Here is a 25,393-nt window from a genome sequence, read left to right as displayed (position 1 = left end):
TTTCTGCTATTTATTATTTGTAGCTACCATTACTGCAAAAGCATAACTGGGAAAGGCTCTTTTAATTATACAGTAGGAGTCAAGAAGGAGATTATAATGGTTATCACGTTCAATTCTATTGTCATACTGCAAATGGAAGGTCAAGTCGACTCGAGACTGTCAAGTGCTTTGCATTGTGGTATCCCACTCGGTGTGCTCTGCTTATGTACACTGCACATTGCAGTAGGTCATCTGGGTGTTTTGTGCATACTGCAAAAAAGTAATATGCTATTCTCAACATTCCCATAGTCTCTCACTGTTTTCTCTGAACTTCACTGAACCGAGATGAATGTTCATGCTCAAGTCTGTTCTGTGATCATTAACATGTGTTTAGTGCTTTCTCCCTGCTCAAGACTCTCTTAGAGAGTTTTAATGGATCTCTGTTTGCACCTCTCTGTGAGTCTCCCAGTTGGATTACTTGCATTTCCGGCCTAAATACACTTGACTCCACAACGTCTGCAATCCTTGAAGCACTTGATTTATAAATGAAACCAATCTCACTTAAAATGAGTGTGAAAACACTGTTGCTAATTATTTTTGCTTTTATGTGTGCAACTACAGTTGACTGTGATCTCTTACTGTGAACCTCTTCCAGTTACTGTCTCTCACTTTGATATCCACTCCATAGAGTGCCATCCGCTCAAAGTTCAGTGCTTATGAAATAAACAAATTTTGTCCTCTGAATCGCCTCTCTGCTCCACATTTGTCTTACCATTGTTAACCCATAATCTTAAAATAATATTTATCCCGTTATATATTCAATCATTACAGTCTTCAGAGAATGGCGTCCTTGAAAATGCATGACTTTGCTCTGTCCGATAATCACGGAAGATATCAAATGTACCAGGAAGCAGCTTGTAACGTCCTGTTTGTGTGTCTCCGACAGGGCGGTTGAACAGTGGCAGCCCCTCCACCCCCCTCATCTCGGCCCCCCTTACCCCCACTGATGGACCGCATGAGGAAGATCAAGCGGCAGCTGTCCCTGACGCTGCGAGGGGGTAACAGCGGGGACAAGACCATGAGTGAGACCATCAGCTCTCAGGACACAGGGGCGCACAGCGATTCCGGTACAGTAACGTTCACTTTCTTGAAATACGGCACGGAAGCCACACGCACTCGGCACACAGTGGTTTACTGAATGGATCCAGTTACACTTAACCAGTAAAGCATAGAAAAGTGCCCATTAGGGCTGCACGATTTGTGGAAAAATCTAATTGTGATATTTCTGGTAAAAATTGCGATTTAAACTGTGATTAAAAGAATTCCAGGTTTGCTAAATTTTGTCATTAAAATGCTTATCAAGGCTATAAAATAATAATTATTACTATTTTATTATTCGTATCATTATTGTTATTAAATAAAATTATAGAAATGATTAAATAAAAAGAAAGTGATGCTACTATTATAAGATTCATTTTAATTACTCTTATTTGTTTTGATTATTTTAATTTCTTCTATGTAAAGCACTTTGAATTACCATTGTGTATGAAATGTGCTATATAAATAAACTTGCCTTGCCTTACATTGTAAAATAAAATAATAATTTACTATTTTTCTTAAATACTCAATTTCTTTATTTTACATTACAACTATAAAATGACAATACTAATGTAATATTTATGGTTTCAGGGTTGACTCTGAAAAATGCAGTGCCTATATTTATTTAATTAAATCACTGGCTTAGCAATTTGATAATTGCACTAAGCCATGTCGTGATTTTGATTATTGCATTATTAGCTTATCAAGTAAACCTGCATAGAATCTGCAGAATTCCACAGAACGTTCCACAGCTTTCCAAAATAGTTATTTCCAAACTCACAGATTTCCTAAGAACTAAAATTCGTCCCTTGCTTTTTTGTTTATTAAAAATTTAGACTATTATGCTACTTTTAACTAATTAACTAATTTTACCATGTTTAAAGGCCCATTCACACCAAGAACGATAACTTTAAAGATAACAATAACTTTATTTGGCGTCCACACCAATGCACAATATCGTTTTGTTTATTCTAAGCATGCGCTGAAGGTTTGTCGTCTGCTGCTTTAAATGCTCAAGCTCTTTAAAGCAGGAAGGATTCTGATTGGCTGTCAATGTTTTTATCGCTCATCAGTGGGGGAAAAGAATCATTCTGAAAGTGATTCCAATGATATCCTTTCTCAGTGACATTATCGTTATAGTTGTGGTGTGAACTCTGCTGTTCTATTTTTATTTAGAAAGATTTTTAGAACTATATTATGGTTACAGTTATTGTCCTTGGTGTGAACGGGCCATAACTCCATTCTGCCGTATTCCACAGATGCAATTGATGCAGAAAATGTGCAAACTTGTACTTATCTGTTTTATGATCACTAATCAAAGTTAGTGTGGTAAAGCATATCTAACCCAAACATTTGCAACATAATTACCTTTCATCTCTAGGTCGTGCTAGTCATTCTTTCCCAATATTGGGATGTGCATGAACTCTGTGGCATGTAATATTTCACACACTCATAACCAGTGTGTATGTGTTTGTGTGTACGTGAGAGAGAGCATTCTTACCGGAGGGGATGAAAACAGCTCAAATTCAGCGCCATCTGTACAATCTGTTCCAGGGTTTTTATATAATGGCAGCCAGAAAGTGGCCAGAATTGTTGCTAATGGCCAGACTTCAAAAAGAACATTTATTCTGTCAACAGACTTCTTTAAGTGCTGTAATTCTCAGCATGTTGAGTGTAAAATATGTAGTTTTAGTTGAATTGCTAATTTCCTCTCTATGCTTATGGTTTAATGAGAGATTTGTGGATTTTACTTCAGCTATGATGTAAATCTGGAACAGAGTAGCTATAAATTTGAATACAGTGCATTTACTTTACAGCAGTGTTTCCTGAGCCACTGTTCATTCTACAGCACCATGGCAAAAGAAATTACATTTTACAAGTTGTGAGCTTGCATCTGACATGTAATATGAAAATAGACTGTCTTTGCTGACAGCATGCAATAGAAAACAAAGCAGAATATTCAGCAGGAACATGATTTGATTATATTAGGTTCAATTATTAATTAAATAATTCTTATTAAATACAGAGAAAATTACTGTATTAAGTATTTTACTGAAAGTTGAAGCAAATTTGTTGTGCTTTGTATACGAGTAGCATGCACTAATGAACATATAAGACAATTATACAGAAAGTAAGAGTCGACTTTGATTCCATGATGAATTCAAAAGTCCCGATTTACTCTAGAATCAACTTGAACGCTTCAGTCGATGTGGTTTTAAAGCTCAACCAGGTCTTTTTATCAAACACAGGAAGTGTCTTTCAGCCATTCGTCATTGAACGCATACATTCACCTCCGCCTCCCTACGTGTTGCCTGCAAGTGTGATCCGGGTATGCATATGTAGAGCATTGCATTAAAACATTGAAATGAGTTTTAAAGCCAATCTGTCAGGGCTGGCTATGGCTCTGTGTGCGTTGAGCTAAGCTACCGTCTCCTGCCTGCTGTTACCCCCTCTGACCAATCAGCATGCGTCTTCCAGCATGGCTTCCCATCTCAAGCTAACTGCACTGACAGTTCCCGCTCATCTCGACGGTTTCAACGAAACGGCTTCAGTTTGACATCTGTCTCCATAACCGTCTCACCCAAGCTGATGATATATATGTACATGTTATATGTTGTAATTACCATATGCCAACATATCATCATATTGCAAATCCATCTCTTTCTTTTGTAGTGTGTTTTGGCATTTCTCCAAACCCTGCGCAAATTTGAAATGCATTTGGCTTTCATATGCTGATGAATCGATGCCCTTGTGTGCCGTTTTAATCGCCGCCACAGTGCAGAGCATCATTAGAAACAATTACCGGCAGCGAGAAAATGAATTTATCAGTGTCGTTGCTTAATTGTGGCCCTTGAACCTCATTTACTAACACTGAAGATGTTCCTTGTAAATTGATCCTTTTAATATTTTTTTTTTTTTTTTTTTTTTTAATAAACAGTTTTGGAAAAATGAATGCATGCTCTAAAATTTGACTTTTTCTGTTTTTAATTTGATATTTCCTCTTTTTTTTTTTTTTCTCATCCTGTAACCTTTCCCCCTCCGACCTTGTTTTTCTTCTTCCTTTTCTTTCCTTCTTCCCTATTAATCGCAAACACTTGCAACCCAACATTACCATTTCATCCGAACCATATCACTCACTCCCAACCACTTCTTTTCTTTTTATCTCCATAATACGATAATCTTCTTTATGCACCCCTTTTCCATTCACTTCTGCCCCTTTTTCTTTCCCCTACCCATAATGCTCAATTCCATTATGTGTCCCGCCACATTTACATTCTCCTTCCCGGCTCCTTCTCTGCCCTTCCCCCCCTTCTCCTTCGTCCTCATTTCCTCTGTGTGTCGTCCTCCTCCCCTCTCCTCCCTCCCAGAGGCCATGCCAGTTGGCGGCAGTGGCGGTCTGCGGGGTTCAGTTAGAGGTTCGGGGGGTTCCTTCAGCATGCACTCCCTCCTGCAGTCCTACAGCAGCGCCCTGCGCAGACCACGCAGCCTGGGCCGCAGTCTCAGCTCCTATCTCAACCACACCACACGCCTCGGTACATTCACACGCACGAACACGCATGCACACAGTGGACCAGAGTGTGATGTGTGTGTGAAGTTGCACAGTAGGGATGGGAATCGTCAGGAATTGTTGCTTCCGATTCCATGTTCCTTATCGCTTCTGTTCTTCTGTTAATGATTCTTTTAGAAACTATTCCTTTTGCATTCACTTCCCTTAAACTAAGGCCTGTTTTGAAACAATTAGATAATTTCAGCAGAACAGTAATGACAAAGCAACTTTGCTTTGTTTTTATTTCTCTTTAACTCAAAATCCACTAGATTCAAAGTAGGCTTAAGAGAGATAGGCAGCAAAGATGAAATAATATATAATTTTAAGAATGTATACTCTTTCTGATTGTGTAAGTGCTTCTGATCTGCTAAAATTATCTCATACAATTGATGTCTACAAAAAGGCATATGTGTCCTGAAAAAGCGCATTACTCAGACTATTTAATTGCGAGAAGCAATAAACCACTTGCTTAAATGTTGATTCACATGCACGTTGGATGAAAATAAGATGTGCAATATAATGCTTATATTGCTGATTTTATTAGGAGTTCCATCCACATTGTTGGAAGATTGCAAGCGTTTCAGATGGTCAACGGAACGGATCGTCATAAAATCATTCGGTTGCCGTGTTTTCTTACAAAAAATTAAACTGGTTCTTGATTCCCAACTCTACTGCACAGCTTGGACTCTCGTATAATGCAGCGTAGACACATGCAACTATTACAGTGGTTCTCAATTGGTGGGTTGCAACCCAGGGAAAAACCGTGCTAAATGCAAATAATAAAAATTAAACTAACCGTATGATTGTGCATAATTAAGATAGCAAAATAAATATGCTTATGAAGAGAGAGAGAAAGAAAGAAACATTTCCAACATATTTTTGTATATTCACAAATGTCACTTAGAATAAAAATAAACTTAATAAATAAACGGCAAATAAACTTAGACCGATTCCAAAATGGAAAAGTTTACATCAATCAAAAGTGTATTCTATCGCCTTTCAATCAAATCTAATGCAATTTTAAAGTGCTTTACAAGTGTAAACAAGCAATTGACACAAAATATATGCAGTGACAGTAACGCAATGTGATGTTCATAAAGCAAAATACTAGAATACAAAAGTGTTAATGTTGTAAATAAAATAAAAGATGAATCATAGGATTATAAGACAATCGATTATAAACTTAACATAAAAAACAGACTAGAAATGTGGGTTTACATGCCATCATCCTCAAAGCATAAATAAAATTATACGAGATAAAATAAAATAAAACCTAATCTACAGCTGTTATTGGCTACCAAGAGCGTGAAACTATTGAAAATTCAAGAGAAATGTGACAAATATTCCTATTCTGCAGTTGTCTTGTTAATAATTTTGCATTTCAGTGTTTGATCTTTTTTTCAGGACATTTTTATTTTTAATTATTCTGATTTATTTCTTATTAATCTGCATCCTGAAGCAAAACCAGTTGAGAACCACTGCGCTGTTATACATTGATATAGACAGGCTGAGTGTGGAGCGAGAGGGGGTGGGAGGTTGGGTTATGATTTAATGGGGGGGATGGGGCAGCGAGTGAATAAATGAGAGTGGAAGATAATGACTTCTATTTTTTTTTTTCCTTTTGTGTGGGTACGAGACGGATCTCCTTTCAGAGTAGCTAAGTAGTTCCTCAGCTGTAGTGGTTTGAATCTCCGAGTCTTATAAACGCATCAGATGCGAGAAGCAGACAGCTAAATGTGTAAGAGATGCTTTTGGAGAGTTGCAGGCTCACAGATGATACATCAGCATTACTTGCGTGTTTTAAAATAGAATAATGAAGAAGTGGAGAGACATTTAGGAAACATTACATTTGATTTATTCAATAATTTGTATCATTGAAATAGTGACGTCAGCATAGCATGCCAATGTTTTTTTTGTGTGTGGTTGTGTCTGAAAATGCAGAAATCGTCCACGAGGATGTAAAAATGGGTTCAGATGGAGAGAGCGATCAGGCTTCGGCCACATCCTCAGATGAGGTGCACAGCCCTGTCCGAGTTCGTCTGAGAAACAATCCTGGTCGCAAAATTTCCTCAGAGGTACGTCACGTTTCTGACCGTGCATGGCTTGTTTTTCTAGCCACTATTTTTAGAGTGTGACGCTGTGAATAATACATGACATGTTGGGTAATAAAAACATACATTTTGCCTTACTTCTGTTTTTGTTCTGTTTGCTTGAATTAAACCGTGTACCACATAATAACCATTAGCTTGTTTGTTACTACTGAAGGTACATTAGTTGCGTGTGACTAATGGTGCATTGTGGGTACTGAAAATGCTCCATGGCATGGTAGCCATCAGTTAGATGACTAGCCTGAGGGCCAGATGGGTTATTACTGTTGTGGAGTGTAAGAGAACCTTTAGGCCTCAACTAATAATGGTTTTCCCCTCCTCCTTCCCTCTCAGGACATAAATAAACGTCTGTCTCTGCCTGCCGATATCAGGCTTCCTGATGGCTACCTGGAGAAATTCAGCCTCAACAGCCCTCTGTTTGACAAACCGCTCAGCCGGAGATTACGCAGAGTATCGCTGGTAATGCCTCTCCATTGGTTTTCCCTCTTATTTTCCCATCATTCTCTCTCTGTTTTCTGTAAACCTCTTTTCTCTTTTTATGACCAGTTTCCGCTCAAATAAAACATTTTCATGAGGTTGTTCACTTTTTTTTATGTGGGTCACATCATATACTACTCTAATACATTTTGTAGCATAACTTAATGTATCATATTTTATTAAATGAAATTATAAGTTCTTTACACTTCCATTTTCATGACTTTTAGCCTCATCCCTCCTTCTACTGTTCATTATCTTTGAGTGTTTTTTCTCTTCTCCTTGACTTGTCTTGTTTGTTCATGGTCACGTTATCATTGCTTTGAAATCATTGCGAACACACAGACAAGACAGACTTTCATGTCTCGCCGCTGAAACCATTCTCAAAATATTAGTTCCAGAGTGTCATAGGAAAAAGAGTGAAGCTCATAAAGTAATGCCCCAAAAATCTAAAGAAGAAATGCTGCAGCTCTATTTTTCATTGAAAAAAAATTAAGCCTAAGTTTTAGGATCATTATGGGACTTTTATTTTAGTTTACTTTTTTTTTTATGCATTCGGCAGATGCTTTTATCTAAAACTGATATACTTTGCATTAGTAATTTTATATATATATATATATATATATATATATAATACCTCCAAAGCGTAAGAGAAAGACTTACTGAATTTAATCATATATGATTGTTGTAAATTCGCTATAGAATGTTTTTTTTTTCACATTATGTTAATTTGAAAGGAAAATATTCTTAACAGAATGTCAAAATCATGTTTTCAGTTCATTATTATAAAATACTACAACTTCAGCTGCCCTTGATATGATGAATAAACCCAGACCGTGATGTTTATTCAGTGCTGTTGACACTCTGTGATGCGTTTAAACGCCTAATTTGTTACACTTCAGTTGTTCCCAATTTATGTTGGGGAGGGATATTTAAGCTCATGTTGTCTGTGTGCATTATATAAACCTCTGCGACCAGCACAGCACAGCCGTCTGAAACGGGAGCAGTGTGATTTGGGTGTATTTTAATGAGTTCACATGAATGCCTTTGAAATTTTCCGCCCTGTATCCCTGTGCCAAGTGTTGCTTTTTAGGACCATGTTGTGACATACTTTTTGTCTTTGTGTGTCTGCAGTCTGAGATTGGATTCGGGAAGTTGGAGACGTACGTGAAACTGGATAAACTAGGGGAGGTAACTTCACAGCAGTGTTATTGTAGTTTTTATTTCTTTTATAGTAGTTTCATTTGTTTTATTTCATTATAGTTTCATTCATATTTTGCTTTTATCTTTATATTTTTCGGTTTTTAGATCGTTATTACTGTTATTAATTTTTAAATATTGCTATTTAGATTTATTTTTATATCAGTTTTAGTTTAATTAGTTGGTTAGTTAGCTATTCTAATTTTTGTTTAGTTTAAGTTTTTCAACTAATATTTAAATAATATTTTATGCCATGGTCTGTCTGAATATTTGATTCTGATTGGCTGGAAGATGTGCAATAAAAACATTTAATGCACAGGTATTTCCAAGTCAGTTTAATCGCCATTCTATATTTACACGCTGGTTTATTGAAGCGCAACATTTGTCAGCACAGAAACTTATCAACACTGCCCCAAGACTTTTATTAATAAATTAGCTTTGCTACTGAATCGCTACATTATATTTCTCAGCAACGTGAGGGTAACACTGCTGGTTTTGAAGTAATTAAACTCACAGCTTCACAGACGTAGGTAATTCACACACACAGCTCTCATTTCGAATGCTTCTCTCTCAAATAAATGCTATAATTCATTCATTCAAATACATTTATTCTTACGCACTACTTTATCCATGTCTGATATAAAGCGGGCCGAATGCTACATCTGACGAAAATAACCATAATTTTTACCCTTCAGTTCAAATACTGCACTGCAAACTCTGCATAACTTTAAGTTGTCAATGCTGGCAAGTTACCATGGTATAAGTGGGATAATCCACGACTAGCTGTGCATTAAACGCTTCACGTCGGGTGGTTCTTTGCCTCCACGTCGTGCATTAAATACGTTTAATGCACAGCTAGCCATGGATTATCCTTTACTTGTATTTAAATGATGAACAGATCTATTAATAGTTTTCGTTAATAACCCTAATTCACAGCCAGTTGTACATAGGAGCTCTGTTCCAAAACAGCATTTTAAAGCACCATAGTCACGTTCCTCTGCGTTATGTCTTTTTCTCTCTCAGGGCACCTACGCTACAGTATATAAGGGCCGCAGTAAGTTGACGGATAACCTGGTGGCTCTGAAGGAGATCCGTTTGGAGCACGAGGAAGGAGCTCCATGCACTGCCATTAGAGAAGGTGAGTTACAAGCATGCCGTAGTGGATTGACACTAAAATTAGATCAGCAAACTACTGCCCCAAATTTCCCACATGCTTGGGCAGTGACAGACATTTGTATTCATATATGTGAGAGGTTTTAAATTAGCCAGTGAATCCATAAATTCACTATCAACAGCTTTTGTTCAAGTCATTCAGCTGGTTAAAAGGGTTATAATATGGAAAGCAGGAATTTTGTGGTCTTTTGAATAAAGTTTTATGTACTGTAACATTTATTCAAAGCTTCATCCCAGCACACCCAGACCATTAATTAAACTGCAAAAACAGGTTGTTTGAGGCTAGCAAACCGTAACAGATATAATTTACATACTAAAGTTTTAAAGGTACAGTAGCAAAAGTGCATATACGTTTGATTTCGTTTGGAAAAAATATATATTTTGTAGCTGTTTTTGCAGCTTTAGACTAACTTTGTGTAGCTTGTCGTTTTGTCCTTGTCATTTTTCAATGAATATTCATAAAGGCATGTGAAGTACTAGAGGTCACGTGTTTTTCGGAATAACCTGTCTCTGTGTCTCCGTAGTGTCTCTGCTGAAGGACCTGAAACACGCAAATATTGTGACTCTTCATGACATCATCCACACTCAGAAGTCTCTTACACTTGTGTTTGAGTACTTGGTGAGTCACTCACATGTGCAGTATTTCACTGCACTCTGTACACTCTTTAAGGTACTCATGATCTCACACATTTAGTCATCTACACACCAGTGTAGGAGAAGCTATTTGGAAACTAGCTTGCCAAGCTGCATGCTACTCATAATTAAAAAAGTAGAGCATTTGGCATTTTTAGAGATTAGAGACTCTAGGCCTACACTCAATGAAAACATCTCAACACTAAATTATAAAAGCCTGTCTCATATAGACGCCTGTCTCAAATACAAGCCGGTGCAGTTCGACGATTTGGGAAAATAAAAGCCCGGGGTATTATTTGAAGTTTTACGGTAAGTAAATATTTGTGTGGGTTTGGCTGACAAAAAAAATTGGATTCCCTGCCCTAATTCCCAGTACACAGTGTGCGATTTTGGGCAGTCCTAGACGAAAGATGGCCAATCGTGGAGGTTTCTGTGGGCGTGGCTCCTAAACGGTGGTCCTACGTTGTACAGTGGGAGAGGTTCAAAGATGGCCGTTGTCACGGTCTTGCGACCAAAGATAATCTGCGATTAATTTAAGATATTTAGCATGATCATCTCACACTGTGTTTGCTGCTACGACCTACGTCTACGGACTAGCCAATAAAAATGCGACATGAAATGGCATATTGATCAACCCGGCATGGCTCTAAAACTTAAAACTACTTGCTTCAAGCTCCATTTGCAAGACCGGCATGCCAAGTTGGCTTCTTTTCCGTAGCCATGACCGTGATCATATACTCCTCTTTTGCTTCCCCCTCTTTTTTTCAGTGCACATAAAAACCACAATTGCCAAAGTGCGATTCATCTTGCTCTATTTCTTTACCACTAGCGCATGCTGATGACCCAAGTTTATTATATCCATGTCATACAGTGTGATTTGTAATGATCTTATAGGATTGCTGAATTCGCACAGTCTCTAGCAGGCATTAACACACATTCACTATGTATCTAGTTCAGTCATTAAACTCTAAAGAGCGCAGTCTGATAGGTCCTTTGCATGCAATCTGTAAGCAATCACATCATGACCGCATTGCACAAGCTGATTGGCCTGCAGCCAATGTGATCCTTGCTCAACAATTTAATAGTCTGGTTCATTGTTTGCTGTAAGCTAGTCCTGCAGCCCACTATCAGTGTCTCTGAAACCCTCCACCTTCCCCAACTCCACCTGCCTTGATCTGCTACAGGATTGATGTCTATTTATGCAGCAGCATATCTTGCATGCTCACAGCGTTATGTGTCTGTGTATCTATTAGCATTAGCAAGTCTATACTGGCTCAGCAGCAGCAGCAGCAATAACATGGCGTAGCAGATCTAGTCCGCCAAGACCAAATACATTTACCTTGCCATATTCAATAACATGCTAAAACTGTTCAGAGAGTTGTCATGATTGAAATGAATATAACTCCATTTTGCCTATTTATCTAATATTTATCTTTGTCTCCTAGGATAAAGACCTGAAACAGTACCTAGATGATTGTGGAAACTGCATTCATATGCACAATGTCAAGGTAAAACTTCAACAAATATCTTTAATTTTTTATTTTATAATAAATGTTGTGCTGCCCATGGCAGAGTTGGTGTACTTATTTATTCATGTGTGTGTTTTTCCCCTTTCAGCTCTTCCTGTTTCAGCTGTTGCGAGGTCTGAACTACTGTCACAGACGTAAAGTCCTTCACCGAGACCTCAAGCCCCAAAATCTCCTGATCAACGACCGTGGGGAGCTAAAGCTGGCTGACTTTGGTCTGTAACATTCATATCTGGTTTAACTAACTCATTCTTGCTATCACTGTTTTTTTCATGGTTTGTGTTCTGTGGGTGGTGTAGCCTAGTGGTTAATAAAAACCAGCTGCACACTTAACCTCAGGTTGCTCTAGTTGCATTGTCTCTGTAATCATCGTACTGTAAATGTAAAGTTCCTTTGGCTAAAAGCATGTAGTGTACTAAACGTCTGATAGGACTTAAAGGAACACTCCGACTTTTTGGGACTTTAGCCTATTCACCTTATCCCCCAGAGTTAGATAAGTCCATACATACCTTTTTCATCTCCGTGCGTGCTATAAGTCTGTTTGACGCACCCACCGCTAGCCTAGCTTAGCACAAAGACTGGATGTAAATGGTTGCAGCTAGCATACTAATCCAAATAAGTGAAAAAATAGCGCAAACATTTTCCTATTTACATGTTGGGATTTGTATAGTCACAGAGTGTACAAAAAACTACGTCACATGAGACACAGACATATTTTAACAGTATAAATACTGGGAACTATATTCTCTAAAGGCGAAGCACTGCTACTTGGGCGGAGTGATAACCGCAGCACCTGAGACGTACCGTACCCAAACTCTGAACGAACTCTCTGCTCCTCACCACGGCGCGTCTCAGGTGCTGCGGTTATCACTCCGCCCAAGTAGCAGTGCTTCGCCTTTAGAGAATATAGTTCCCAGTATTTATACTGTTAAAATATGTCTGTGTCTCATGTGACGTAGTTTTTTGTACACTCTGTGACTATACAAATCCCAACATGTAAATAGGAAAATGTTTGCGCTATTTTGTCACTTATTTGGATTAGTATGCTAGCTGCAACCATTTACATCCAGTCTTTGTGCTAAGCTAGGCTAGCGGTGGGTGCGTCAAACAGACTTATAGCACGCACGGAGATGAAAAAGGTATGTATGGACTTATCTAACTCTGGGGGATAAGGTGAATAGGCTAAAGTCCCAAAAAGTCGGAGTGTTCCTTTAAGTGGAGTTGATGTATAATATCTTGTAAAGCTCTAGAAAGCTTGCTGAAACTGGTTACATTTGTTTTTTGTTTGGTCTTCAGGTCTGGCACGAGCAAAGTCGATTCCCACCAAGACCTACTCCAATGAGGTGGTGACCCTCTGGTACCGCCCCCCTGACATCCTATTGGGCAGCACAGATTATTCCACTCAGATTGACATGTGGTGAGCATCCAACTGATGATTTATACTTTATTTGTGGTATCAGTTATTTTCGGTGGTATTTATATACTATTATAGTATTTATTAATATTTTGTTTTAGTATTTTTATCATGTGCTTTTGTCTTTTTTATTTATTTCTATTTCTATATAGCTTAATTTTTATTTCAGTTTAAAATTAGTTTTTAATACTTTAACTTAAATTTATTTAATGCAGTTAGTGGACAAGGCAAAGTTTTTTTAGTTTGTTTTTCATCTAATATTTATTTTGTATTTTAATACAACTTTATTTCAAATACAGAAAGAAAACTGTTTTTAATAGTTTTAGTTAACAATAACAACACTGCTGATTATCAGTAGTAAATATATCTTTTTATTGAATTGGCTACTATTATTATTATAATTCAGGTTCAGGTTTATTGTATTGCTATTTCCACCATGTACTTGTTGAACAACAGCTAGATGTCGGGCAGCAGATGCCAAAGACCCGCTTTTGAACTTTTTTTAACTTGACACAAGTATTAATCGAGAACTGTTGTCATGTTAGGTGTGAATGGTCTCGATTATTGAGGAGTGATTATTTGTGGTTCAGTCTGGTGTTAATTCAGAGACCGGCTCTGATGGATTGAGTCAATGATTTGAATGATTCAGACATTACCTTTGTAGTCTTTTTATGTTATTCATAGAAAGAAATCGCTCATAAGAGTAATGTTCATACATCACACTGCAGTTTTATGCGTGAAGACAGTGTGATTCAATGTTGTTATTGTAAACTACTACTATTAAAAATCATTCCTACATTCGCCCAGGTTGCAACAAGGGCCCTCCTCTTTTTTTTTTCCTCCACCAATGTTTTGCTGACCTTTAAAGATGGTGCGTAAAGCAAAACCTTGTATTATCTTCTTGTTTGAGAGTCCATCTTAAATCGTGCCGTTTTTACTTCCTTTTCGACTTAAGCTTTTCTGGGTCATTATTTCTACCTTGGGTTGTTTCGCCAAATTTTTAGTGTAAATGCAGATATCAGATATAGGTTGCTTTTAAAAGAAGAAAAAAAATAGTCAACAAATCGGAATTGGGCATCAAGACCTGCAGTGTAAATGTGGCCTAATTGTAATATAAGTACGAAAATTACTAAAAGTAGAACTGAAATGAAATGAAATAAAATAAACTAAAGCTGAATAGAACTCTTAAATAAACAAAAATCTAATAAAAATGACAAAAGCACATAACAGAATTACTAAAACTTAAACTAAATTCAAGTTTAATTAGCTTTTATTTTTATATTTTCATTTTTCATTTAATTAATAAATACTATAATAGTATAAAAATTATACTAAAATAACACCAAAATATATATAGTTTTTCCTTCTACCTCTAATTCAGTTCAAGTTGCAAGTGCACACTTTGGTTAAAATGATTTCTTTTACCATGGTGCTGTAGATTGAAATGGCCGTGTAGGAAACACTGTTAATGAGGCTCTCTGTTTTACTCTGGTGGAATCAGCGCACACTCTTATGTCATAGCTTCTGTAAAGGTGAACTTAAATTGAGTTTTAATGTCTCTCTTTGAAGGGGTGTTGGCTGTATCTTCTACGAGATGTCTACAGGTCGACCCTTGTTCCCTGGCTCCACGGTGGAAGAGGAGCTGCACTTTATTTTCAAACTGCTCGGTACTGCTCTCTCTCTCCCACTCTCTCCTCCTCTCTCACTCTGCTCTTTCTGGCTCTAGATCTGACAGTTTGTCTCCGTGTGTGTCATTGTGATATTTATAAATCCTCCTGCGTCTTTTCACAGGTACGCCCACAGAGGAGACCTGGCCCGGAATAACCTCTAATGAGGAATTCATCTCCTATAACTACCCCCGATACCGTCCTGACTGTCTCCACAACCACACTCCACGGTAACAACAGCTGTCCTCTGGGCCTGATGCCTGAAACGGTCCCCGCTCCTGTTGTAAAAACAAATGACACTCTGTCGGAGGTCATTTATTGAAGTTGCATTTACTCTCTTGCAGATTGGACAATGATGGAGTTGATCTTCTGTCGAAACTGCTGCAGGTGATTTGCATTTATTAAAATAGAAATGTATAGAAGGTGAAGATGGTCCCACCTCAAACTCGCCCCATTAGATGAGCCAATGTTGCTTTGTTAGTTTGGTCAGGATGCTTGTGTTTGAACCACAGTGTTTGCATGTTTCTAGAAATCACACCTACGAATGGCTTGCTTTACAGTAGGATATCCTCATTAAGCTGGTTACGTATAAGATAAAGTATTTATAATAATGACACTTTTATTATATGGCTGTTTTCTTGACAGAGTTTAGCTATTTGAATGTACATTCTCTACTAAAAACTAATGCAGCTCTTGTTTACATGACAAATGTTTAAGTCAACATACAATCAAAATTAACTTCAGTACATTTTTATTGTGTATGATCCTTCAGCATGTGCCAGTCCAAAAAAGAAAACCCTTTGTTTTTCAGTTTTTTGATCTGCTTGAAACTACTTTTCATAATCTATTTCATAGGATTATCTAATAGATTTTAACTCATTGTTTAGGCTACTGTTGTAATACAGCTAAGTCTTGGCAATATTCAGTAAATAATGTGCTGGTTAACATTAGTGTACTAAAGATTGCCTGAAATATGAATAGATTTGAAAAGTATTGGGATGTATTGAGATGTTCTTGAGGGTCAACTCCCTTTCTTAGTCAGAAAAGTCTCCTCAAAAATGATGATTTAGGTGCAGATCAATGCTGTGCAAACTCAAGTTCAGGTCTCACTCCATTTTGATATAGAACTACTGATAATTCAATCAATACCTGATGAATAAAAATCGAATCAGTTTTTCTTTTTTTATGGAAAAAAAATTTAGTTTAAAAAAAATATATAAACAAAAACAACACTACAGTAACATACTAAATACTAATAAACAAAACATAAAAATATATACATTTATATAAATATGCATTTTAACATGCAATAATTTAACACACAATATTCTTCCAAATAATAAACAAACACATTAAGTTAAAAGAAAATGTAACCACATTTACATTTAAATATATACTTAGACAAAATAACTAAATGTAAACTAAATGCCATTTTAGGTTGACTTCTAAAAATGTTTTGTATTTTGGTAGCTTGCCTTATACACTACTGTTCAAAAGTTTGACGTTGTGGAATGTTTTTGAAAGATGACTCTTATACTCACCAAGGCTGCATTTATTATCAAAAATGAAGTAAAAACAGTAATTTTGTGAAATGTTATTAGTTACTAACACTTGACTGTTTCAGTTTGAGGGCAAGAAACGGATCGCAGCAGAGGAAGCCATGAGACACCCGTACTTCCACTGCCTGGGAGAGAGAACTATCACACTGCCAGACAGTGAGTTCACGTACACACACACACACACGCATATCTCCTACCACAGAGGAGATTTATGATGGTGCCAGATAACAGATGCATGCGCGATCACACACCTCACACTGACAGAAATATTAAAGTGTCAGACAGAAGTCTCACACATACACACACTTTAGTTCAAAAGACATTTAATTCCACCGAGCCGGTATGAGCTGTTCTGTATTTGCACTGAATCAAGTGAGTGTATGTGGAAATAAGCTTACTCTGACCCTTAACGTTATCACAGCACTTGTTTCACTTCAGCGTATCAAATTTAACTGTTGAATTTCTCCCTCTCAGCTACATCAATATTTGCACTTCAAGAAATTCAGCTGGAGAAGGAACCAGGAATGAGGACGAACTCTCTGTCAGAATCAGGTAAAACCACAGAGCGCCGCTGGTCGATGAATGATAAATCATGATGATAGTTTTGAGCTTCATCCATCAGTGTACTGTGTGTTTGTGACCCCTTTGTGTACGGCAGCACGTCAACTGGCATTACTCTCAAACTGTCAGTTACTCTCAAGCTGTCAGAATTTTTATAGTAATCTTGTAAAAATCTGGCCGACATTCAACTTACATCATCATACAGGAAGACAGGAAAGGGCTGTAAAGTGACCAACCATGTTTTTGTGTGACATTTGAATATAATTCTGAAGTGAACAGATCTGAAATCAAACAATTGGGTTGGGAATCAAAAACCAATATTTAATAAATTATTTTGGTGATGGTTCTTGAACATCTGCATTCTTATGCCGAAGAAATATTCTGACTGTTTCCTGCGCCACTAATCTGAATCTAAGAATCGATAATGGAAATCGTTAAAGGGATAATTCACCCAAAAATGTAAATTTGTCTTTTTCTTACCCTCATGTCGTTCCAAACCTGTATGACTTTTTCATCTGCTGAACACAAAAGAAGATATTTTAAAGAATGTTGGTTACTAAACAGTTTCGGTTCACATTGACTTCCATTGTATGAACAAAAGTACATTGAAGTCAATGAGAACTGAAACTCTTTGGTTACCAACATTCTACAAAATCGTGTTCAGCAGAAGATCTGCTTTCAAGCATTTAAGCACAAGCCTTTAGATTTACACTTATTTTTATGGTCACAAATTCAGTTTAAAATCAAGTTTTTAATGTTATTTTTGTCTATGTGGTGTTTTTAATATGCTCTAAAACAAACCATGGGCAAATTCATCTCTCAACACCTTTGCTGAGTATTTTCTCCTTGAAACTGCAGTGTACTAAAACCAGTCTCAAAAAAGAGGTTTGAAACTGCATGTTTTCTACCAAATATGTAACGAATCCTGTCAACGTTTGGGGCGGGGCTTTGCCTTAATGATTTCTAAGGATGCTGATTTTTAGAAGGCATCTGTCTGACTCTTAAGATTCCCAACGGGAACATGGTTTGTGTAACATTAGCAACACATTATTAGCTGTTTGATAACGTAGTCAAGCCAAAGGCTAATCATTCTTTCATTGTTTCAAATTCTAAATGGATTATTTTATAGCCTAGAAAGCGTGCCAAGACCTCTCCCTTTATAATCACTAAAAAGCTGTCACTCATCTCAGTATGCGAACTCACAAAGTTCCATTATAATCAATAAAGTTGTCTACACTGCTAAATGAATCTCTTATTTTTAAGAAATAATAATCCCTTAAATAACTTGTAATGTGTAAAAATGTTTGGCTAGTAGTGTAAACCTGTGTACCTTGATTCCGGAAATTGCATAAAGCCAGCCAATCAGATAACAACCAGTTCTTGCTATATTTTAGTGTGTAATATACATCACACGGTTCTTCTGAGGCAGAACCTATCATTTATATGACTTGGGTGACCGCACTAATCCTATACCATTATCCCAGTCATAATCCTCCTGAATTTATTCATATTCATCATAAGAGAGATGAACTCTGATGCTCATCATGACACAGCTCATTTTCTGTGCTCTCTAATACTTCTCGCATTGCTCATCTTCTCTATCCTAATAGTTTTCTCCTCATCCTGCTCTAGTGAGAGATGCTGGTGTACTCTCCCTCTCTCTCTTTATACCCCCCAATCTTTCTCCTTTTCTTACTGTATCCTTCATCTCTGACTGCCTCATTTTGATCCATTTATACCTAGTATTAAGATTCATGTCAGGTGATCCAATCACATATACCGTTATACTTGTGATGGCCCAAAATGGATCTTGATATCTCTTTCTGTTCTTAACATCCATCCTTTTTCTTTATTCTTCATCAATATTTCTAAGTTTATTTCTCGTGTAGACTCATTAAGGCACATTTATGTTGACAGCGATGCTTTATACATTCTCAGGAGTAAGTTCTTGTTAAGCTCTGTGTATTATGCAGCTCATTCGGTGCTAACTCTGTTTTCTACTCTGTTTTTCCCACGGTCTTTCTGTCTTTTCTCTCCCCCTGCCTATTTGTATGTGCTTTGATGTGTGTGTTTTTTCTTGCTTCACTGCGCTCCAGAGCTTTTGCAAAGATGTCTAAGGTTCCGGCATACCTTAGGTACATATTTGTCGCCCTCCTCTCAAGGCAGGAGGACACAAACACCAAAACCGCATTTCTTCCCTTGAGTTTCCTGTTCATCTGTACTGTCCAGTTGTACCCCACAGGAATTACATGATAACATCTTAATCACTCAAAAGACATTTTCTCTCTGAACAGAGTACATGGACATAGGTAGGCTTGAAGATGTCATGGACTCATGCACAGCTTGAAATTAAAAATAAATCAGTTTAAATCATTATTAGGAGCATCTGTTACATGCATCACAAAATTAAATAAGGACGATCAGGCAATATGTTGCACCAGCAGATCACATCAATACATTGACACTTAGGCCCTGTTTAAGATGTGTTTTGGTCGATCGGATCACAAGTGGACGACGTTAAATACAGGTGTAAACGGGGTCTAAAATGTTTTGAGCTTGTCCACTTTCGACCACTTCCAGAGGTTGTCGAAAACACATTAGATCGGATTGCTTTCTTAGTGTAGACGCTCATGTGGTCGATTGTGTTCGAACAGTCGCAAAAAAACACCTATTCTCGGCTGACTGACCTAAGGCGTAAGCATTGTAAGAAGTGCGCTAGCCAGACGGAATTTAAACATTATCGGCTGGAGACCCAAGTTTGGTTTAAAGATGAAAAATGTACCAAGCACAATGTTCTCTCACCATTCCTGCTTTCTAACACACACTCACAGTGTTCGCCTGGTCTTGTGGCTGTCAGAGCAGAAACGAAAGCTGATGCTCTCCGAATGTTTTTCCATTGTTTCCGGGCACGTTCATATGTAAATTGTTCGAACAGATTCTTTTTCCATTAGATCTGAAAGAGCCCATACATATACCCATAGACCCTCCCCTTAAAGAAATCAGGACAGATGTGTTTGAAAGTGGACAAAGGAGATGGATTAAAACACCAGGTGTAAACGGGAATGTGTCTACCTCGCCTACTTGTGATCCGATCGACCAAAACGCATCTTAATACCAGGTGTAAACGGGGCCTTACATTAACATTGGTGTACTAACTACATCCTCACAGTAGTTATGTTAAATTGGCTGAAACCAACCCCTTCCATCTGTCTTTTTCCTTTTCTGTGTATGCTATGATAAGTCCATCACATGTAAAATGTGCACTGACTTTTACTGTCCATTTTGGCAATCCACATAATGTGCATGTCAAAACCAGGGTTGCCATGTTGGTTTTCAGCAAATGGTTAAAAGCTGAGGTTATGCTTAATTCAGTTTAGAAACATTTAACGAGACATTCATCCTCATTAAGCATCTGTGTTCATGGACCGGTTCTCCTGTGATATTTAGTTTTAAAAAATTCATCCTCCACTCATACCTCATATATATTCAGTTCACAAATTGATGAAGCTGTCAGACTAGAGCTTATAATTATTCAACGTTTATACGAACTCTGTTCTAAATATGAATATTAATCCATGAGCCGAGAGTTCTAGTACAGTGTTAAAGTCACTGATGAAATGACAAATGCTGGTGTTGGGACAGTAAAACCATTTTTAATGTTACAAAAGATTTCTATTTCAGATCAATTCTGTTCTTTTGAACTTTCTATTCATCTAAGAATCCTGAAAAACATTTTCAATATTAATAATAAGAAATGTTTTTGAGCAGCAAATCACTATATTAGAATGATTTCTGAAGGATCATGTGACACTGAAGACTGGAGTAATGATGCTGGATATTCAGCTTTGCATCACAGGAATAAATTATATTTTAAAATATATTAAAATAGATGAATGCAATAAGTTGAAAATGGAAATCTTGACCACAAACTTGAATGGTATTGTACAAACTTACCATGAGCTCCAAAGTGAAGCATGGTTTATTTTGTGATAATGACCATTTGGTTGTACGTTATCCTGCTTATTAAATGCCTGCTTACCAAATAAATTAATAGACACATTGATTTGAGTTGATTTGTTATATAAAAGATGAGTACATGAAAGGCATGTAACTAGATTAACCAATCAGAATTGATAATTCAACAGTTCTTTTAAATACTCAATGATTTAAGCAGAAGTCATAAGCCTTACATTTTTTAAATGTATATTTTTATTACCCAACTTGCAGTAAACTACTACTCTGCCCAATACTACCCACTATCCTTAAACAAGATCCACCATTCAGAGAAGTCAGCAAGCAGGGTTGTGGTGAGTCTTTGAGGCTAGTGAGGTAATGTTAGCTATCCAGCACGGAAATACATGATTCATGAGATTAATCGTTTATTCATTCTTTCATAAGATAGACTGAAAACAGACTCTCTTGAACAGTAAAATTGTAGGAAGACGTAAATCAGAGCCAGTGAGGGAAATACAGTGATATGAGAAATTTCTCAGCGAGTTTAAAGGGATAGTTCACTTTGAAATTAATTTTTGATATGTTTTAGCTTACCTCAAGGGCATCCAAGATGTAGGTGTCTTTGTTTCCGCAGTAGTTTCAATTTTGATATTTTTAGGTCAAACCGTTCTTGTCTGTCAGTCATATAATGCAGGTCTATGGTCACCACCTCAAAGAGCATGCACAGAGAAGTCCAAATTAAACATGATTTAATGACTCGTAAATGTAAGTACACATTGATGGCCTAAGACACGAAACGAGCAGTTTGTGTGAGAAAACGAACAGTATTTAAATCGTTTTTACCTCTTGTAACGCACAGACCGAAGCGCCCGCGCCCTCAGATCACTTGGATGTGGCTGTGGTTAAAAGAGGTAAAAACAATATAAATACTGTTCGTTTTCTCACACAAACCGCTCGTTTCGTGTCTTAGGCCATCAATGTTTACTTACATTTACGAGTCATTAAATCATGTTTAATTTGGACTTCTCTGTGCATGCTCTTTGAGGTGGTGACCATAGACCTGCATTATATGACTGACAGACAAGAACGGTTTGACCTAAAAATATCAAAATTGAAACTACTGCGGAAACAAAGACACCTACATCTTGGATGCCCTTGAGGTAAGCTAAAACATATCAAAAATTAATTTCAAAGTGAACTATCCCTTTAATTTGGCTGGTCTTCAACTGATCTTGACATCCCGCATTAGTCTTAAAGTACGACTGGAGTGCATTGGACATGAGTTTGAATGTACATCACCTTCACAGAGAAAGCATAATGTATAAACCGAGGCGAGGAGCTTGCTGTGTGAATACCCCTCTTTCCTCACCAAACAAGAAAACAGCCCAGGCTTCTCTAGAGCTTTAAACTGAGCATGTGTGGGTGGCTGTGTGTTTGGGTGCACGTTGACACGTGTTTGGGTTTGGTAAGCTCGCCTACTCTCATGCCCAGTTCTCTAAATGAAGTTAGCGCTGCTTTTCTCTCTCTGTCCCTCTTGTTATCCTTTATACCCTCTGACGGTCCTTACGAGTGCGTTCGGTTTTATCCCGCTCCATGTTGCATGCACCATTTAGCCACTGAACGCTGTCTATGTAGCCTAAACGTCCTCCTCCTCTTCTTTTTCTCCAGTCAACAGCATATCTCAACGGCAGAGTCTGCTCTTCTGAGGGCACGTGGGGCGACTCGGGATGGGGACGACGGACGATATACAGAGAGGACGCGTTGAGACGTGTCCTGTCGTGAAGATGAAGGGATATGTTTTTCATTTCTCCGTCCGAGTCATTCGCTAGTCCTGTGGCATTATGTGTTTAGAAGGGGTCACTGTAGTTGTTTACATGGAAAGGCTGAGGATGTTGGTTTGTGTACTTGTTTTCTTTGTTTCAACTGATGATGCACTCCCCCCTTCCCTGTACACATTACAAACATGTTCTTCCTGTTTGCTGTACCTTCTCGACGTGGTTGCGTCAATCCAGCCGCTGTAATCTACCAATCAGACGCAGAATGTTATTGGATGACCTGCTTGAGTGCATAGACTTCATCCTTTGACTGAAACAAATCAACCTGTTTTATTTGCAATACTTCTCAATTGTAATGTAAAAGAAGGCCAGTTTATGAAGGACCGTGTCATGAATGCTGTTAATATCTGTCAAGAAGAAGCCAAGTTTCTCTAGTCTTCCAGAATAATAGTCCTCTTCATTAGTGTCATCAGCCCTCCCATCCAAAGATGAACATTTAGTACTATGCCAACACAATGGTTCTCCAATCATCATCATCAACCTTAATTGATGTATTCATCAGAACATTGATGACATTGACTGTCAACCTTTGCTTTTGTTTGCATAATCATTTCACTTTTAAGTTGTTGTTTACATGTTTGTTTTTTGCCATGCAATACAGTTTGATAATCTAGAATACGGTTTCACCAAAGACCCACATGCCGTCTTTCTTTCCCTTGGTTTGACTTGTATTGAGCTTCCACTTCCATCATCATGTTCAAGTGAACCCTCGATCAGCTGCACTGTGTCAAGGACAAATTGTGTGTGTTGCATTAAGGAAAGCCTCGGATAGTCTCGGCGCATTTCCTCCGGATGCCTAGTTCAGGCCTTGTTGATAACTCTTCCATTACCGCAGCTCTTTGGGCTGTCACTCGAGTTGAAACCCGAGCTCAATTCTCCGTCGGTTCAGTCAGGGTGATGAGAACTCGTAATGGGATGCCCGGGCGCATGCGGAGAACGGGTCGACTTGTATCTGGCTCAGGTTTCTCTCACTCTGCAGAACAGCTGAGTGCGGTGGATAATGTTCCGCATCTCGCCCCGGTTGTTCATACTCCGCAGGTTTTAGAGCGCATCGGTGTCGCGTAACACACCGCAAATTTAAAACACTACCGTCTCCTGGCATGTACGAATCAGGGCCTCTCTGCACAATGTCGGCGATTTATGCAGTCCCACAAATGTGATTATTGGGTAAATCTCTGGGGGGGGAAAAAGTCCAGGTGATATTTTACACCAAAATGAAAAGAGAGAAATAATACATTTTATTTTGCTTCAAGAAAACACAGCCTATTTTTAGGACCATTAATATTTTTTTGTTTTATTTTGGATTGTGACATTATTTTCATTTCCAATGAATCCCCAAATTCATATTCCTCTTTAATGTGAGAATATAATTTAAATTGTATCTGAATAAATTACAACCTTTTTATACAGCGTATGTAATATATTGTATTTTTTTAAAAGCATATATCTATATATATATATATGGTAGTATTTGTTATACCGTCTTTGCTGATGTACATCATTTCACAGCAACTTTTTACTGTAATACAGCATTATTTACTGTATTAAGAGAATGACTAAAACTTCCAGGCGCATTACAGTAATTAGTGTGGAAATGTGCTTAATTGGCAAAAAATGTCTAAAAAATAATGTCACCATGGAAAAGACAAAAAAGTTCCTAAATAAGAAGCTCCATTGTTTTTATGCAAAATATAATGTCTTATTTTCTTTTCTCTATTTTAGTGTGAAATGAGACTGGATTTTTTTTTCCGCGCAAGATTCACCCCATTAGAGCTGAATGCAGAGGTGTTTTAGACTTGATATTAGTGATGATATTTTAGTAAATATATAATTTTTTTAAAATTAATTCAAGCAATCCCAAAAAAGTTTGGTCTGGTGATAGATTGTGACTTCCCTTCCTCCTGCTGGAGATGACCTGTGAATACCTGTGCTGCATATGTGTGTGTGTGAGAGAGAGAGACGCTCTCCATGAGGGGAATGCAGACTTGCATGGCAGTGTTGTAAAGTTGAAGACTGTGGTACTTTGTAAATAGCCTTAGAATGTTTTTGTTTTTTGTGAAGATCAGAGAGTGCAATGAGAAGACCCTCCTAATAATGTATAATTTTTAAAGCAAAGAAAAATATCATTTTTGTTATACTTATCATTGATGACGTTGGTCATTGTTTTTTTTAATATGTAGTAACCAGACGTTACCACCATAGGAGACTCATGTGGTTGTAGATATTTGGTTTCGATGTTTGTTAGTTCATAAGGATGACAACGGCTCATAAAGCTTTCATCTGGAATGCGGATGGATTACGGTGAAAGGGCTTCAGTGGATAAATGTGGTTGAGAGGAAGCCAACTGTTCATTACTGCGCAATAATTGCTAATTTTACGCAATAACTTTTTTTTTTTTTTTTAAATACCAAAACCCTCTTGATTTGAAAAGAATTTGATACTGATTTTCGGTAAGCATTGCATGTATACAAATATACAAAAAGCAAACAATTGTCATGCAAAAACTCAAGGCTGTTTTATTGCCCATTGTATGAGGAATCGAATGAGGTTTTGATATGATTGCAGGTGAAATGCTTTTATACATGGAGACACTTTGAGCCAATATGGACTTCATACGGTTTTCAGTATGTTTCTTTTGTACAACTCAACCTTTTTGAATGGGCAT

At 37.5% G+C, this 25,393-nt stretch overlaps 1 protein-coding gene across 4 annotated transcripts in view; it reads left to right on the top strand.

The window, feature by feature from the left end:
* Window positions 1–23,215, top strand: part of cdk16 (cyclin dependent kinase 16) — a 30,462-nt gene extending 7,247 nt beyond the window's left edge. The window contains exons 2-18 of one of the 4 annotated variants that reach the window (XM_056265288.1): window positions 926–1,106; window positions 4,446–4,610; window positions 6,566–6,699; window positions 7,066–7,191; window positions 8,341–8,397; window positions 9,430–9,544; window positions 10,104–10,198; window positions 11,658–11,720; window positions 11,830–11,953; window positions 13,035–13,155; window positions 14,722–14,819; window positions 14,944–15,049; window positions 15,164–15,206; window positions 16,444–16,534; window positions 16,853–16,930; window positions 19,036–19,074; window positions 22,562–23,214. In XM_056265288.1, coding sequence (XP_056121263.1) covers window positions 986–1,106; window positions 4,446–4,610; window positions 6,566–6,699; window positions 7,066–7,191; window positions 8,341–8,397; window positions 9,430–9,544; window positions 10,104–10,198; window positions 11,658–11,720; window positions 11,830–11,953; window positions 13,035–13,155; window positions 14,722–14,819; window positions 14,944–15,049; window positions 15,164–15,206; window positions 16,444–16,534; window positions 16,853–16,930; window positions 19,036–19,074; window positions 22,562–22,599 — 1,614 coding nt within the window. In that variant the 5' untranslated portion in view covers window positions 926–985 and the 3' untranslated portion in view covers window positions 22,600–23,214. Of the gene's footprint in view, window positions 1–925; window positions 1,107–4,445; window positions 4,611–6,565; window positions 6,700–7,065; window positions 7,192–8,340; window positions 8,398–9,429; window positions 9,545–10,103; window positions 10,199–11,657; window positions 11,721–11,829; window positions 11,954–13,034; window positions 13,156–14,721; window positions 14,820–14,943; window positions 15,050–15,163; window positions 15,207–16,443; window positions 16,535–16,852; window positions 16,931–19,035; window positions 19,075–22,561 lie in introns of those variants that run through there. The other 3 variants (XM_056265291.1, XM_056265290.1, XM_056265289.1) reach the window with 3 other exon arrangements.
* Window positions 23,216–25,393: the final 2,178 nt, after the last annotated feature.

This window comes from Rhinichthys klamathensis, unplaced genomic scaffold (assembly GCF_029890125.1).
Source record: "Rhinichthys klamathensis goyatoka isolate OS25496 unplaced genomic scaffold, OSU_Roscu_1.1 h1tg000231l_1, whole genome shotgun sequence".
Lineage (NCBI taxonomy): Eukaryota > Metazoa > Chordata > Actinopteri > Cypriniformes > Leuciscidae > Rhinichthys > Rhinichthys klamathensis.
This window is presented reverse-complemented; position numbering and strand designations above follow the sequence as displayed.